At 36.5% G+C, this 16,746-nt stretch overlaps 1 protein-coding gene across 1 annotated transcript in view; it reads left to right on the top strand.

Moving 5' to 3' along the window:
- Window positions 1-16,532, top strand: part of RAD21 (RAD21 homolog (S. pombe)) — a 29,431-nt gene extending 12,899 nt beyond the window's left edge. The window contains exons 3-14 of the mRNA XM_010863428.1: window positions 1,108-1,237; window positions 2,417-2,516; window positions 3,943-4,049; window positions 4,344-4,550; window positions 5,008-5,133; window positions 5,471-5,593; window positions 7,203-7,426; window positions 8,576-8,735; window positions 9,149-9,294; window positions 12,211-12,360; window positions 14,140-14,223; window positions 14,859-16,532. Of these exons, the coding sequence (XP_010861730.1) occupies window positions 1,108-1,237; window positions 2,417-2,516; window positions 3,943-4,049; window positions 4,344-4,550; window positions 5,008-5,133; window positions 5,471-5,593; window positions 7,203-7,426; window positions 8,576-8,735; window positions 9,149-9,294; window positions 12,211-12,360; window positions 14,140-14,223; window positions 14,859-15,050 (1,749 nt within the window). The 3' untranslated portion in view covers window positions 15,051-16,532. The remainder of the gene's footprint in view (window positions 1-1,107; window positions 1,238-2,416; window positions 2,517-3,942; window positions 4,050-4,343; window positions 4,551-5,007; window positions 5,134-5,470; window positions 5,594-7,202; window positions 7,427-8,575; window positions 8,736-9,148; window positions 9,295-12,210; window positions 12,361-14,139; window positions 14,224-14,858) is intronic.
- The last annotated feature ends 214 nt before the right edge of the window (window positions 16,533-16,746 follow it).

Raw genomic sequence — 16,746 nt, forward strand, 5'->3', positions numbered from 1 at the left:
CGATGGACGTGAGTCTGAGTGAACTCCGGGAGTTGGTGATGGACAGGGAGGCCTGGCGTGCTTCGATTCATGGGGTCGCAAAGAGTTGGACATGACTGAGCAACTGATCTGATCTGATCTGGTCTGATGCTTTCCAGTCAGGTAATAAAAACTAAAAGGGGCTTAGACAGGAAATTAGCGGTCTTGTTTAACTAGAAGTTTTAGAAGTAGGAAGATCTAGGATTGGTTCAGCAGTTAAAACATGTCATGCAAGGACTCACCTAGACTCATCTTTCTTAGTTTGTTGGCTTCTTGTCCTTGTCTTCACGCCTGTGCCCTGTGGTTACAGGGCTACTGCAAGCAGCTGTAAGCCCCACCTGCTCACAGCACAGGAGGGGAGAAGGAAGAGAGTGTTCAGTTTTTTTGTGGAGATTTTTGTTTTGTATTTTTAATTGGGAAAGTCTCAGAATTCTCTGACCTAGTTAATACTCCTTGTTAGTTGAACTAGGCTATATGCCCACTCAGAAACAAGCATCAGCACAGATGAACGAGACTGTCATCTTTCAAGTCTGGGGATGTTCACTTCCCACATAAAATCAGAGTTCAGTTAATTGACAGAGAGCAGTGACTCTGGATTGGCATCCAAAAGTGTCACATACTTAATGTGCTAATGGTAACACTTCATGGGTTGCCTTAATACTTGCTTAATAGCTACATTCATTAATAGCTACATTCACATCCATGTTCATTCATGGATTTCTGTCAGTCTGTTCTCGTGTATACTCAGGAAATTTACAGGTGAGAAAAAATATACATGATTATGCCTCTGCTGCTAAGTTGCTTCAGTCGTGCCCGACTCTGTACGGACCCCATAGACAGCAGCCCACCAGGCTCCCCCGTTCCTGGGATTCTCCAGGCAAGAACACTGGAGTGGGTTGCCATTTCCTTCTCCAATGAACAAAGGTGAAAAGTGAAAGGGAAGTCGCTCAGTCGTGATTATGAGGTATCTTCAAATAAATGGTTAAAAGTATGAAGAGAGATAAACTGCCTATAAATTGCACAATATACAGGCTTTGAAATTTTCTCTAAAACCAGAACATTACTGTATAAACTAATGTTAATCCGCAGGTGAAGATGGCACTCCGAACGTCAGGACATCTCTTACTGGGAGTAGTTCGAATCTATCACAGAAAAGCCAAATACCTCCTGGCAGATTGTAATGAGGCATTCATTAAGATCAAGATGGCTTTTCGGCCAGGTATTGTTGACTTTTTTGTTTTAACTTTGAAGTTCATTGTGTTCAGGGTGAAAACTGCTAAGCATGTATTTCTAGATGGGCATAGTTTGTTTTAATTGCAATACAAGGAGCCCTTCAAAAATGGGCAAAGCTTGGAGAGGCAGTGTTTCAAGGGAGATAGCCCATTTCAGTTTTGTTCTATGAATGGAATTATGGCAGACCTTTTTTGTTATTCCTTTGGAGCTGCCCTTTTAACTCCTTTTTCAGCAGTCATCAGAGGTTGAAGTGTTGAAAACTCATTGTTTTATGTTTTTAAAAATACAGCTCAGAAAAAAAAATGTTAAAATTTTAATGTAGTCTTAAAATCAAATTCACTTTTAACTGAAGTTGTTAAAACTTTTTAAAATGTTCTCTATATTTCTTTGTTGTTTTGTTTTAGGTAATAGTTGATTTCTAAAACTGAACCCTTAGAACCAAACTTCGATCTGCATAGATAATTACAATCGTATAATTTTTTTAAGTATTGATGAAATTTTATTCTGATTAAAACAATCTCAGTGTGTAGGAGAGCTGCTTTATACTGTTAATTTCTACTGATGTTCTATTCTTCTATTTCAAATTATTGTAACATGAATAGTGCAATCTTTGAGATTCTAAGATTTGATTAAAAGTAAAATGCTTAGGCAGAGGCCATGATACTTGATTGTTTTCTACTTTGTGGCTACTAAGCGTATTTTGCTAAAATAACATTTTGTTTCTTTTTATCTTTTAAATCAATGCATGTTTATTATAGACCACTTTAAAATATAGGAGGAAATGTAAAGAAAATAAAAATAATTTAATCCCACTTTTCTAGAATAACTAATTCCTCTTAGCATTTGGGATACTCTTTTGCAGTCATTCCTTTTCCTCATAAATTTCATGCTCATATAGAAAGCTATTACTAATACTTATTTGATGCTATGTCCTTTTATCAAAGATCTCTCAGTTTAATTCATAATTAGTGCTTTGACCTTTTTCTTGTGATTCAAGTAGTGTGACTTAGGATTATAGAACAAGCTAAAGTACTTGTGCTTCAGTGGTACTGAAGCAACCCTCCTGGAATATAACCTTAGGAAATTAAACTGACATTTTACCTTCCTTGACCCCTTGGTAAACTTTGCTTTAGCCAGGGCTTGAAGCCTACTGTTACTTTTCCAGGTGTTGTTGACCTGCCTGAGGAAAATCGAGAAGCTGCGTACAATGCCATTACTTTACCTGAAGAATTTCATGATTTTGATCAGCCACTGCCTGACTTAGAGTATGTCTCTCTCTCTCTTTTTCTTTTTCTTTAATTATTGACTTGGTGTACCAAAAAACATTACTGGCTTACAAATAACATAGTTTTGGGGGGATGTTTTGACATTGAGTTAACATGTAGCCAAAATGCATAAGCTGTATTTATGATAGTATATAAATATGAAACATATAACCCAAAAGTGTTTCTTCTGTAAGAAAACCATGTAAACAATGTCAGCTTTAACACTGCTAAAGAGAATTCTGATTTGCTTAGGCCATTATGTAAATTGAACAGCTGTCTAGCTGTTTGCTTTACATGATGATATCAATAAACTTGAACTGTAGCTTCATGATTTTTTCCCAGAGGTATTTACTAAAGTCTTCTACCATTTTATCATCTTGACCAAGCTATACTCAGCCACAAGTTTTGTTCTTTTCTTCTTTTAATAAACATGTGAGATAACTTTATACAAAGAGCGAGTGAAGGTCATTGTCACAACACACGTTTGAGAACAGAAAGGTTGTCCAGAGATGACCATTGTAACAGAGCACTGTGCTGTGTTGTCTGCCTCCCTCAAGTCTTCAGAAGCCAGCTATCATGACCATGACAGGGAATGCGACTGTGACTAAGTGATTAAGTAGCACAATTAACCAAGAAACCCTCTACATCAAGCCCCATTTATTGTTTAACAATGTTTTGGGGTTTTTTTGCTTTTATAAAAAAACAATCTGTGACTTAAATGTAAATTTATTACTTACTTTGAATTTATTGTGTTAATTAGTGCTCAGCACTATTTGACTGCTTTACTTTTTCTCTTTATACTTCGGTGTTTTGTTTTTGTTTTTTTAATTTTTATGGTGGAATTTTTCCTTTTTAAACACAGCTAAAAAGGAAGAGTGATTAGTATTATGAACTCCAGGTGCTGATCATCCAGTTTCTTTCTTTATCGATACATTGCCAGTTCTATTTAATGTGTACAGTTGACCCTTAACACCAGTTTCACCTGCAAGGGTCTGCTTATGTGCAGGTGTTTTTCCCCCACTAAATGCATGCTGCACTATCACCCGATCTGAGGTTGGTTCATATTAAACAGAGTTCCAGAAAAGCCAGTTAACGTCAGTGTTCACATAGCCTAGCAGGGCCCTGATGAAAACCCAAGCATCTCTAAGTTCTTCCTCTCTGTATACCATGTTGCTTTATGTAGTGATTTCAGCATACTATATTTTGCTCACTGGTCATTAACATTTTTAAAATTTAAATACAAATGAAATTCGCTTCTAAATCATGTAGATTCTTGGATTGTATTTATTTAATGTCAAATATTTAGGCTCCATAGCTTGTGTGTATACTTTTCCCCCCCCTTATAGAATAGAATTGAGATATGTTTTCCCTTATAAAACAATACAGTGAGAATTAAGACTAAACTGTTTTTGAAATTCTTTTATAGTGACATCGATGTGGCCCAGCAGTTCAGCCTGAACCAGAGTAGAGTGGAAGAGATAACCATGAGAGAAGAAGTTGGAAACATCAGTATTCTACAAGAAAATGATTTTGGTAATAGAGAAGGAAATCATTAGCCACTAGCTGTAATGTTGAAGTTATGTCACTAAACATATTTAGGATAACCTAAATTTGGATCTTATTTGAATTTTCTGATCACGCCCCAGAATCAGTTTATGCAATGTAGATCCTGAAGATTTAAAGTTTAAACCAGATGTTTTAATATTCAAAGATACATAAGACTTTATTAGGCAAATATGGCATTATAATTAAATCATAATGCATTTTCTTTTGTATCAGCAGTATTTCGAACTTTTTTCAACTAATGACTGACTAAAATTTGTTTAGGTGACTTTGGAATGGATGATCGTGAGATAATGAGAGAAGGCAGCGCTTTCGAGGACGATGACATGTTAGCAAGCACTGGTGCTTCTAATCTCCTATTAGAGCCTGAGCAGAGCACCAGCAATCTTAATGAGAAAATTAACCATTTAGAGTATGAAGACCAGTATAAGGATGACAATTTTGGAGAAGGAAATGATGGTGGTATATTAGGTAAGTCACTACAAGGTGATAAATTCTTTATTTAGTTGCAGTGTTTTAGAGTGGCTGCTAATCTCAGCCTTGAGCATCTCTCTAGGTATGTATGTGTGAGTTGTGACCAGTTGGTTCAGTTGAAGTTTTCCGTAAGCCTGTAACCTTAAAATGTTAGCAATACCTAATTTTGTTTATAAGTGCTTGTCTTGGAATTTTAAGTTTTACTAATTCTTCAGGCTTCTCTATTTGTGTCTGTAAGTATAAGTTTTAAAATTAAGAAGGAGACTTTTTTCCCATGTGTGGAAGTATTTAATACTTCCATATACTACCATGAAGAGAACAGATGCATATTGAATACAGATTTAAATTTTTTAATTTAATCCATTTTGACATAATTTTATTTTCCCAGTGATTGGCTATTGATCTTTCAGCATTTCTTTTCTAAACTGCAACTAAGTTACATTCCCTATTTCAGATGACAAGCTGATTAGTAATAATGATGGTGGTATCTTTGACGACCCCCCTGCCCTGTCTGAGGCGGGGGTGATGTTGCCAGAGCAGCCTGCACATGATGATATGGACGAGGATGATAACGTGTCAAGTAAGCATTTCATGCTCGGTGATTGCGTGTGACTGTATGGCATCCAAAAACATATTTCATGTAGAAGACCAAAAACTAAACATTTCAGCTTTTAATGAACTGTGAATCTTAAACAGTGCTTATGGTTGAGTCTCTCATGTGTTTTACCCTGTGCTCCTCCCTGTGTTTTGGCCAGTAGGTCAACTGGAAAGACCTTATAATTAGAAAAATGTTTTCTCTTTGGTACCAGTGGGTTTCTTTCAGTTACTCAAAGGGGTTTTTCCCCTACCATTTGTTGGATGTATAGTAAATTCCAAATTCCAAATTTACTTTTGTGACCAAATTTCTACTTTTATAGTGGGTGGGCCTGATAGTCCTGATTCAGTGGATCCTGTCGAACCAATGCCAACTATGACTGATCAGACAACGCTTGTTCCAAATGAGGAAGAAGCCTTTGCTTTGGAACCTATTGATATCACTGGTGAGCAAACACACTTTCTAGTAATCTCATTTTAAACAATTTTTCTCCTTTGTCCGACATCTATCGTAGAATCTTTAATCAATGACAATTTTAGTATCTTACAGAATGTTTTTACAAGTTGCTGTGAAATAACTTCCAAAGGATGAAACAGGCTTCCTGCACATATGTATCTCAGTCTTTGGGGGTTATAAAAATGTGAACAGGTCACATGTATAACAGTTTAAAAACACCGCAAGGCATTTTTCAGTAAGATAATAAGATTGACTAGTCAGTTATAGTGCTTAAATAAGAAGCATAGCAAAGTATAATTGGAGGTGCCTCTTCTGAGTAGAAGAGGCAATATGTAATTTGGATGTGAAACTTAAAAATTTCTAAATGGTTTATGGGTACAGTGGGATGGAATAAGCTATTTACAGTGTGACTCAAGATATTGTTATTACTTCTAAGTTAAAACAAGATTAACTTTCGAGATTTCCTACGTAGAATCTGATGACCAGAATTGGTACATGGCTTCTGGTTTAAAAAAGAGTACTTTTCTATGTAACGAACACAATTTAGGAACTGAAAATATAAAAATGAACGAGTCTTTCCTCACGGAACTTCAGTAGTAGGGTAACCTTGGTAATTAAGTAAATTATGTACTGTATTATTAACAGATATCACAGAGATCTATTAAAAAAGGTAAGGACAAATACTGCATTGTTTAAGACAGCTGAGTGTAGCCAGCTGTTAAAAGAACTTGAACTTGTAATTTCAAGAAAGGAAACTCAGTAGTGGAGGTCAGGGGCTGGACAGAGGCCATCACTGTGTAACAGCTTCTTGACTTTTGAACCACGTGCATATTTTATCTTTAAAACCAATAGAGTTATATAACGTATGACAGAATGAAATCTTGAGGAATGTATTTAATACCATGAGCCTTTCTGTATCTTAAGAAACTGAGATAATGTTACCTGCTTTGTAAGAATTTAGTAAGGATTAGAAGTGAACACACAAAAGTGTATAGGATGGAGTTTCAGGTTCATTTAAGTGGGTTTGGGCTTGTTTCACTTCATCAAGCTGCTTATGCAGCTGCCATATATGAATTGTAACTTTTCTAATAAAAATCATAGTAATTGCAACCATTTATGGAGTCCTCAATCTATGCCAGACACTATACCAATTATTTTACAATCCCTTGTAAGTGGTTGGCCATATTTCAGATGAGAAAATAAAGACGTTAGCAAAATGAAGTTAATTTTTTTTAATGGTCACTTAGCTAATTGGCAAAACCTAGCGCTTGGGTCTAACTCTGAATGAGGTGAAGTATGTTTCGTGTTTACAGTATAAAACTACATGGGCAAAAATGAATTGGTTCTTACTTTTTTTTTTTTTGCCCGTTTTGTGCTAAAAGTCTATACATACTCATTCAGCAAATTTTTATTGAACATTTATCATATGTCAGCTTCTATATGATGCTTGGGAAGCATCAGTTAAAATAGATTCTGTACTCATGAAAGTTTAACATTTCTTCTAGACATGTAGAAAGGCAGAAATACAATGAGACCAAAGTTGTACGGTTCTTGCTCGCCTCTCAGAAAGATGATCTTATTTTCTTTTATCATGCCAGTCAAAGAAACAAAAGCCAAGAGGAAGAGGAAGCTCATTGTTGACAGTGTCAAAGAGTTGGATAGCAAGACAATTAGAGCCCAGCTTAGTGATTATTCTGATATTGTTACTACTTTGGATCTGGCACCACCCACCAAGAAATTGATGATGTGGAAAGAGACAGGAGGAGTGGAAAAACTCTTCTCTTTACCTGCTCAGCCTTTATGGAATAACAGACTACTGAAGGTAATAGCGTTTGCAGAATTTAAAATTTCATACAGATTTTGATCGTTTTTTAAAATAAACGTTAAAACCTTTTGTTTAAATCATTTTTGATCAGGTATTGTTCAGCCAGCCATATGGCATCTTTTTTCTCCCTTAAACCACAGTATACTGAACATAAACCTGATCTGGAAGATTATAAGTGACACCTACATTTCTAAAAGATGTGGAATGAATTTTTACTATTCTAAAAAGCCACTGGTGTTTTTAATAATAGTTCTTCCTCAGCTTCCTATGATAAATTATTAGTTCTGTTGCCTTAGTGTGTACCGTGGTTCAAGTCTACATTCTTTAGATGATGCTTTCTGGCTAAAACATGGCTTGATTCTGCTTTTCCCACAATACAGATTTCTGGCTTTATGAGAATTTCTTTTAATTTACAAGCCGTTTTCTAGAGTTGAAATATTCTTAGAACCGATTGTTTAAAAACAAAGTCTTTAAAGCAGCAAGCTTTGTTAAAACTGCTGTTTTTTCGGTGCACAATCATAGTCATTTGGAAGAAGGTTCTTAAGTTGTTTTTTTTTTTTTGACTTAGTAGTTTCATTTTCAGTAATTTTTCCTGAGATAATTTAAAATATGGGGGAAAAAACTCTATGAAGATGTTAAATAATTATATTTACAGTTAAATTTTTCTAAAGAACCTTAAAATATTAAAAAATCTTTCAAGCGTGGCATATATATGCACAAGCATATATATTTCCACTCAGTGGAATATTCAGTCATTAAACATACTAGAAATAATATAAAATTACTATATCATTAAGTGAAAAGGGTACTATGTAAAGCTATTGGGTATGATTTCAGTTAGATTGAGTTTTAAGTGTATGAATGTGAAAATAAACTGCAGGTCGATAAATTTAAAACTAAATCCCCAAGTTAAACAATGGATAAAAAAATTTCATCCTCAAATTATCTAAAATTGCTGCAATGAAAATCTTACAGGACTTCAAATTACAGAATGGAGTGTGAATATGGTGTAACATTAAATAGAAATCGTGCTCAATTTTACGTATATATACACCAACTATTAAAACATTGTAATGTTAGTGGTAGGGTTTCATTTCTTGTGATTTGTAATAGAGATTATATAATTGATTTTTTAATTTTTTATAGCTCTTTACACGCTGTCTTACACCACTAGTACCAGAAGATCTTCGAAAAAGGAGGAAAGGAGGAGAGGCTGATAATTTGGATGAATTCCTCAAAGAATTTGAAAATCCAGAGGTTCCTAGAGAGGACCAGCAGCAGCAACATCAGCAGCGTGATGTTATCGGTCTGTTTTACTAGAATAGTTCCCTCATAAAGTTTAAGTGAACATTTGGGTTAAATTTTACCTATATATTGCCCAAGTAAAAGAAACCAGGAACAAAGAAGTATACTCAAATTTTGAACAGGGAAATACATGCTTTATATTCTCTGATTGCTTAGAGGTTTAGGAGTTGGCTGAGTGCTAGTCTGCTAAAGGATTGTCCTGCCTTGGACTGGAAGTGGCACCTGTCCTTTTAAAGCTCCCTCCCACTTTTAAATGTATTGTTATAAATTGAGTAACTTTTGTGGAGGTAAAATTTTATTCTGCCTTCCTTACTAGGGAAAGTACCTATGTTGTAGCATATTACTATTAAATGGTTCTAAAATATTGTTAAGGACTGTATGACCTAAGTCTTCTCTTCATGTGACCAATTGTAGATGAGCCCATTTTGGAAGAGCCCAGCCGCCTCCAGGAGTCGATGGAGACCAGCAGAACAAACTTGGATGAATCCGCCATGCCCCCACCACCACCTCAGGGAGTTAAACGAAAAGCGGGACAGATTGACCCAGAACCCATGATCCCTGTAAGCACACGTCTCCATCAAAATGTTTGGGATGTTCAGACAATATTTTAGATCCCTAGTAGTAGCAAGTGTTATTTAAGGAGACCTTTTGAAGTATCTTGGTTTGGGCAGAAAAGGAATGGATCCAGAGAGAAAAAATGGCAGCCAGAGATCTAAATATTGTGTGCCCTGAGTGGGAGTTGTTTTTAGTGTAGAAGTTTTTGTTTTTTTCTGACTCTTCTTGGATAGTGTTGCTTCAGAGTGGCCTGAACATCCTTGGCTAATATGGATTCCTTGATACTAGGTTCTAATTTTATTTTATTTCTCAAACATTAGCCCATGGTGAATCAGACAGTTCTAGATAGAATAAGAAAAGCAACATAAGGAACCTGTTAAATACATTTTGAATAAAATAGAACAAGCTTCCTGCTAATAAATAACTGTTAGCAAGATGGAACATTTTCCCTCCATTTTTATTGAGATAAAATTGACATATAAATTGTATTAGTTTGGGGTGTACAGTATAATGACTTGATACATGTATATATTGTGAAATGATTACTATGATAAGTTTAGTTACTATCCATCACTTTATACAGAATTAGATTTTTTTCTTGTCACACATCATCTACTCTGAGCAATTTTCAAGTATGTAGTTATAGTTGGTTGAAGCTCCTTATCCATGGATGTATACTGAGGGCTGTCTGGAATAAGTGTTTTATGTAAGATACTTTAGTATCCATGAATTTTTCTATTTAGAAGGGATCCTGAAACTAATCCCTTGCAGATACACAGGGACAGTTGTATTGTTCATTGTAATCATCATATTGTGTATTAGATCCCCCAAACTTACTTATAACTGGAAGTGTATACTCTGACCAACATCTGCTACATCTCATTTCCTCTGCCTTCTAGCCTTCATGACCACCATTTTACTCTTTGCTTCTGTGAATGTCAGCTTTTTAAGATTGCATATGTAAGTGATACAGCTGTCATATAGGACTCATCTTTTATTTCACTTAGCATAGTGCTCTCCAGGTCCATCCGTGTTGTCACAAAAGGCATAATTTCTTGTGATGAATATTATATCTGTGTGTGTATCATATTCTCTTCATCCATTTATGTGTTGATGGACCCTTAGGTTGTTTTCATAGCTTAGCTGTGAGCAGGGAAGCATCTTTTCCACATAGTAATTTCATTTCCTTTGGATAAGTACCTGGAGGTGAAATTTCTAGTTTTAATTTAAGTTTTAATTTTTTGAAGAACTTCCACAGTTTCCGTAATGGCTGAGCCAGTTTACATTTGCACCAGCAGTGCATGAGGGTTCCCTTTCTCCTCATCCTTGCCAACACTTGCTGCTCTCTCTCGTCTTTTTTGGTGTTCTGACAGGTTAGTCATTCAGACAGGTGTCAGGTGATACTCTTGGGGTTTTTATTTACACTGACTAATTAGAGATGTTTTGAGCACCTTTTCTTGTACCTGTTGGTCATCAGGTATATTGTCTTTGGAAAAATTTGTGTTCAGATCCATTGCCCATTTTCAGTTTGTTTTGCTCTTGAGCTAAGTTGAGTTGTTTATATATCTGGAATATTAGTCTCTTATCAGATAAATGATTTGCAGATACTTCCCCATTCTGTAGGTTGCCTTTTCATTTTCCTGATGGTATCCTTTGTAGTGTGTTTTAGTTTGATGACGTGCAACTTGTTTATTTTTGCTTTTATTGCCTTTGCTTTTGGTAAATCCAAAAAAGTCTGTCAAGACCAATAAGTTTCTTACCAGTATTTTCTTCTAGGAGTGTTATGGTTTCAAATCTTAGATTCAAGTCTTTAATCCATTTCATTCTTACACATGTGGCTGTCTGGTTTACCCACCATCATTTATTGAAGAGATTGTCCTCTCCTTTTTGTATACTCTTGGCTCCTTTGTGCTAAATTAATTGACCGTATAGTGTAGATTTATTCCTAGGCCTCTGTTCTTGTCCAGATTCTGCTTTATTGTTTAGCAAACATTCCTGCATATCTATAGTACAAAGTAGTTTCAGGCTGTCTCGTTAAGAAACTAGAATATATTTGTCCAAAAAGTAAAGTAGCATCTTGCTACTTTGTTTAAGCTGGCTACCATTAAGTTCATTTCAGTGTGCTATTGTAAGTGAAAAGGAAGGTGGTCTGGTTTGAAGCTTCCCAAGCTTAAGTCTATAGAATACATTAATTTGGACAAAGGGAGACTTTTTGGTACCTTAGGCTCTTGGTTCAGCCTCCATGAAGATATAGTTCTCTAAGCTCCCCCCCTCCCCACCCCAGCCTGGTGTTAAGGAGTTGTAAAAGGCTGGGCATATTTTTCTCTTTGAGTTGAGGAAGGGGAGCAGGTAATGGGTGGGTTGCTTTAGTACCACTCTCTGGATAATTGTTTCCTTGTCAGTATTTTAATGTTCTCGTTTGTTTGTATTAAGTCAGAGAAGAAAATACAAGAAATGGATCCAGAAAAATAGTCTCCTCGTTTGTATTATTTGCTTCAGGAAGAGCCCAAAGGCCTATTTAGCACTCAAGCTGAGTTGCAATGACCTTAAGGCAGTCTTACACAGTAATGGTTGCCTGTGCCAGGCTAATTAATGGTAGAGTCTTTTTGCATTGCCCTGGAGTCAGTGGATTCTGTTTATTCCTAAAATGTTAATACAGAAAGTTTTGAGGGTTTTTTGTTAAGTGTTTGCAAATAGTAAGTATAAAAACAAAGCACCTTTGCTCTAGGATAGTAAGACAGTGAATGGATTTTCTTGTGTAAACTAATGCTGAGACTTGTAATCAGTTTTTGATTATGAGGAAGTGTGGAGGTGTGACTCCAGTATTTCTTTTCATTTTGAGAACTGCAGCAACTACATACTTAAAAGAAGCTACCTTTAAAATGTGCATCCTTAAATTGCCTTGTTTTTATTGCTTTAAGCCTCAGCAGGCAGAGCAGATGGAAATACCTCCTGTAGAGCTGCCCCCAGAAGAACCTCCAAATATCTGTCAGTTAATTCCGGAGTTAGAACTCTTACCAGAAAAGGAGAAGGAGAAGGAGAAGGAGAAAGAAGATGATGAGGAGGAGGAGGTAAGGAAATGTAAAAAGATCTGATGAGTACATTCCCATCCAGATTTAGTGAAAATCTTCCACCAGCTTGTTGTTATTTTTCATATTGGAGCTGAGTTAATTATCAGAGTGATGAAAAATGTTTGAATAAAAGCAAAACTTAGCAAAATTCTTAGTGGTCTAGACCAGGGGTCCCCAACCGTTGGTCCAAGGCCTGTTGGGACCTAGGTAGGCCTCACAGCAGGGGGTGAGCGGCAGGCGAAGGAGTGGAGCTTCATCTGAATTTATAGCCATGCCCCATCCTCACACCACCTGAGCCCTGCCTCCTGTCAGAGCAGCAGTGGCATTAGATGCTCATTGGAGTGCAAACCACTGTGAAGTGCGCATGCAAGGGACTCCTTATGATTATCTGATGCCAGTAGAGCCAAGGTGGTGATGCTAGTGCTGTGGAGCGCCTGCCACTGTCTCCCATCACCCCCAGATGGCAGCGTCTAGTTGGAGGCAAACAGGCTCAGGGCTCTTTACGTTATGGTAAGTTTTATAATTATTTCATTATATATCACAACGTAGTAATAGAAATAAAGCACACGATACATGTAATGCTCTTGATTCATCCCCAAATCATCACACCCTACCCCATCCGTGGAAAAATTGTCTTCTACAAAAACCGGTCCCTGGTGCCAAAAAGGTTGTGGACCACTGTGCTAGACCATCAAGACCCTCAAGTTTTATGCTGTGTTAAATAACTCACTTGGTCCCTTGTGGGTTTTGGAGTACAAGAGGTTTGCCCTTTCGCTGATTTCTTGACTTCTAAATTATAAGCTGCTCTGAGACGTTCTCTTGTGGTTGAGGGTCAGTTCTTACTGCTACTAACATCTGCCTCTCGTATAACCCCTCTATTTGTGAGGGGTTTGTTTTTTCGTTAGAGTGGAGTGGGGTGTGACTTGGCTGATCTGGTTTTTATTTTTTACAAAAGTAGCGGTAGTTTGGGAATGGATCTCCTTTTCCTCATGCACACTTTGGCTGCTCAGGGTCTTCTGTCTTCCCAACCCCCGCCCCTGCTTTTGTTGGGTCTTTGAGATTGTTACAGAAGACTTAGATATTTTTCTGTTTGATGTCCTGTCAAATATTTTATTTAAACCTTTATGTTTAAAGTTTCTTCCAAGACTAATTCTCATTACCATCTGTTCATATTTGTAATTTATGCCAGCATAGGTTTCATAACCACTTAGGGCTTGATTATGAGCCTTACATTGTTTTAAAGTAAGAATTTAGCCCCAGAGTTCTTCCAGCCTGTGTTCTAGAGAATCTCAGACTGTGTTCAATTAGTATTTAAAATTATACTTTCTGATGTTTTTGAAATTGTTAACTCCTGGTCCTTTGGATATTATGTATAGTTCCAATATAGTTTGGGAGTATCTCAGCTCTTGGCCGGTGCCAACCTCAGTCTTGTAGGTGGCAGGTGACTGGGAACCAGGCTATTACAGTTAAATATAAATTATAGCCCATTTCTTTTGAAACACTTGATGTAAGTTTCTTAGAGCGGCCAGTAACCCATTGCCTGCCAGCATTAGTCCATGGACCACACTGTGTAGACCCACGCTTCTAGATCAGTACAGCATCATGTAGTCAGCTAAATGCACAGAGGACGTTCTTCTGTGATTTAAGAACAGACTGAACTAAATGCTAAGTGTTTTTTCCACTAACCAAAATGCACAATTTAGAGCTTTCAGGAGATAACAGAAATGCTTCATTTTGTAGCAATTTTGTCAGTTTTTGTGTGGGGTCATTTTCACTTAGGATGAAGATGCTTCAGGGGGCGATCAGGATCAAGAGGAGAGAAGGTGGAACAAAAGGACCCAGCAGATGCTTCATGGTCTTCAGGTATGCCAGTGAAGGCTTAGAGAAAAATTTCATCAAAGGCTTCTGGCATTGTTTCCTTAAAAGGAAAAGTTACATGCTGTATAACCAGCAAGTCTGCCTTTTGTGAAACTTCTTCCAAAACCACATACCTTAAACTACTTTAATACATAAGCTGTTAGGCTAAAATCGAGCCTGGAAAGCATCCAGGTGAATACTTTCCCTTTGTTACTCTGCAAAGCAGAGCTTCTTGGTGTGTGTATACATCTTATTTTGGGTTGAGCAGATTTAATGTGTTGAATCATTAAGTTTGTCAAATCATTGTACAGGGTTAGAGTGTCACTTATCCTTGGGCCTTCATGTATCAGATACAGAGGAGATTGCTTGAGTGTCTATGAAATACCAGGCAAGATGCTCAGGGTCTCCTAAAATAGATTCAAAGGATAGTTGAAAGTTTGGGAAACTGTAAGTGCTACATTTTACTATTTTATCAGTTCGATTAAATCTACAAAGAAATGAGTCTGTGTTAACATTGTCCCTTTGCTTTTTTTAAACATGAGAAACATTCACATAATATACAAAAATAGTATGCTTCTAAAATTACTGCTTTGGTCTGCTGATTACTTTCATTTAATCCTTCCTCTTTGGTTTTATTTCAGCGAGCTCTCGCTAAAACTGGAGCTGAATCTATCAGTTTGCTTGAGTTGTGCCGAAACACGAACAGAAAGCAAGCTGCAGCAAAGTTCTACAGCTTCTTGGTTCTTAAAAAGCAACAAGCTATTGAGCTGACACAGGAAGAACCATACAGTGATATCATTGCAACACCGGGACCAAGGTTCCACATTATTTGAGCAGCTAGAAGTGTTAGAGCTAGTGTTCATTTCACTAGTGTGTACAAATTGCCCCCGTGTGTAGGGCACACAAAACCCTTCCAGAAAATTTAGATTTTTGTCTGTACAAAGTCTCTGCCTTTTTTCATTTTTTCCAGTATTTTAAATTTACCCATTTCCTCTTTAAGCAGAACTGCTTGTATGGTGTTTGTGTTCTGGTGGAGAAAGCAAGCACCCCAAGATCAGTCCAGAACAGATGTGTGCAATATTGGCGCATATAATTGAGTAGCAACGGAAGGTTGGAGTTTCTCTCTTAGTTCTCCATCACTGCATTCTAAAGGAGAACGTTTCAGGGAAAAACACCTGACAGTTAAGAACAGTAGTGTGCATCTTTGACAGAAATTGTCTTTTCCCATCAGCAGCACCCGGCAGTCTTAGAAGGGACCATTGGCCTTCGGGGATGGTGCCCCAGACAGACTGTCTTCTCGGGATAAGTTTTAAAGTATAATTTCACAATTCACCACTGGGGGTGGGGGTTGGTATGTGAAATTGTACTGTAACTATAAAAAGGTAGGACTTGGTTTAAAGTGCCCTATTTTGTAAATCATTCCATTTGAAACTTTTTAACTGTGCTGACATCTGTTGTTTTAGTGAGACTCTAAAATGAGCAGAAATAGACTTTTAGAGTAGAATGAGTATAAAAAGCATCTCTGATTTTCCAGGAGCTGTAAATCAAGGTTTTAAAAAGATGTTTGGACATATTTGAGTATTCAGATCATGAAAATAGAAATTGCTGTGCTAACTGAAAGGACAGACTGATGGGAAACTGTACAACTGGTAGACTTAACCTTTAAGCAGACAGTGCTGTAAAAACTAATGGCTTCTTTGATATTTATTGTAAGTTTTAGTACTGATCTTTTTTTCCAAAGCTTGCACACTCCTTTGGAACTGTAATAGCTTTGCAACAGAAATCCAATAGTTTCCTATAAATTAAGTGAAAAACATCCAAATAAAGGCTTTAAATATTAACAGACCAGGTAGCACCAGAAATTATGTGACTGTTATGATTATCAAAACATGTCTTAACTTTTTAGGGCAAAATTACACACTAAAAGTTCTAGCTTAAGTGTTGGCACTTGTGTGGAAAAAAAAATCACTCAGACTTCAGTGTATACCCAATAATTTTAAATTATGTGAGATGTTTTAAATTTGTGAACTCGTAATTCCTGTTTTGATGATTCAGTTTCTTGAGATGGTAATTGTATAAATTGCTATTGCCGCTTTATTTCAGTATCATGTGCCTGTAAACCATGGATTTTTCTCCCTTTGTATAAAGACATTGTAGATAATTGAATGTTTGATTATAGAAAGGTCATTAGTTTCTCGTTACACATTTTGTTAGTCTGGTTTTTGTTGCTTATCGGGTTTAATATTGTTCTTGAAAATAGTTGATGCTATGTTATGTATAACTTTTCTAATAAAAGTTGTGTTATAAGCTGTAAATTTTGGAGTATTGTTATTCAGTTGGTGGCATTCCCCAAGAATATTGCTTCATCTTTTTTGCCTTAACTAGAATAATTATCCACACAAATAGTGAATTTTTCAAGAGATAGAGTACAAAATAATAAGTCTTTACAAGGTGTATTGGTGTATTAGAATGTATTAAGATTAAAATGAAACCAATAAATGGCTGATGCTGAGGAATCTTTTGGGGCAT

Source organism: Bison bison, unplaced genomic scaffold, assembly GCF_000754665.1.
Source record: "Bison bison bison isolate TAMUID 2011002044 unplaced genomic scaffold, Bison_UMD1.0 scf7180017864491, whole genome shotgun sequence".
NCBI classification, from domain to species: domain Eukaryota; kingdom Metazoa; phylum Chordata; class Mammalia; order Artiodactyla; family Bovidae; genus Bison; species Bison bison.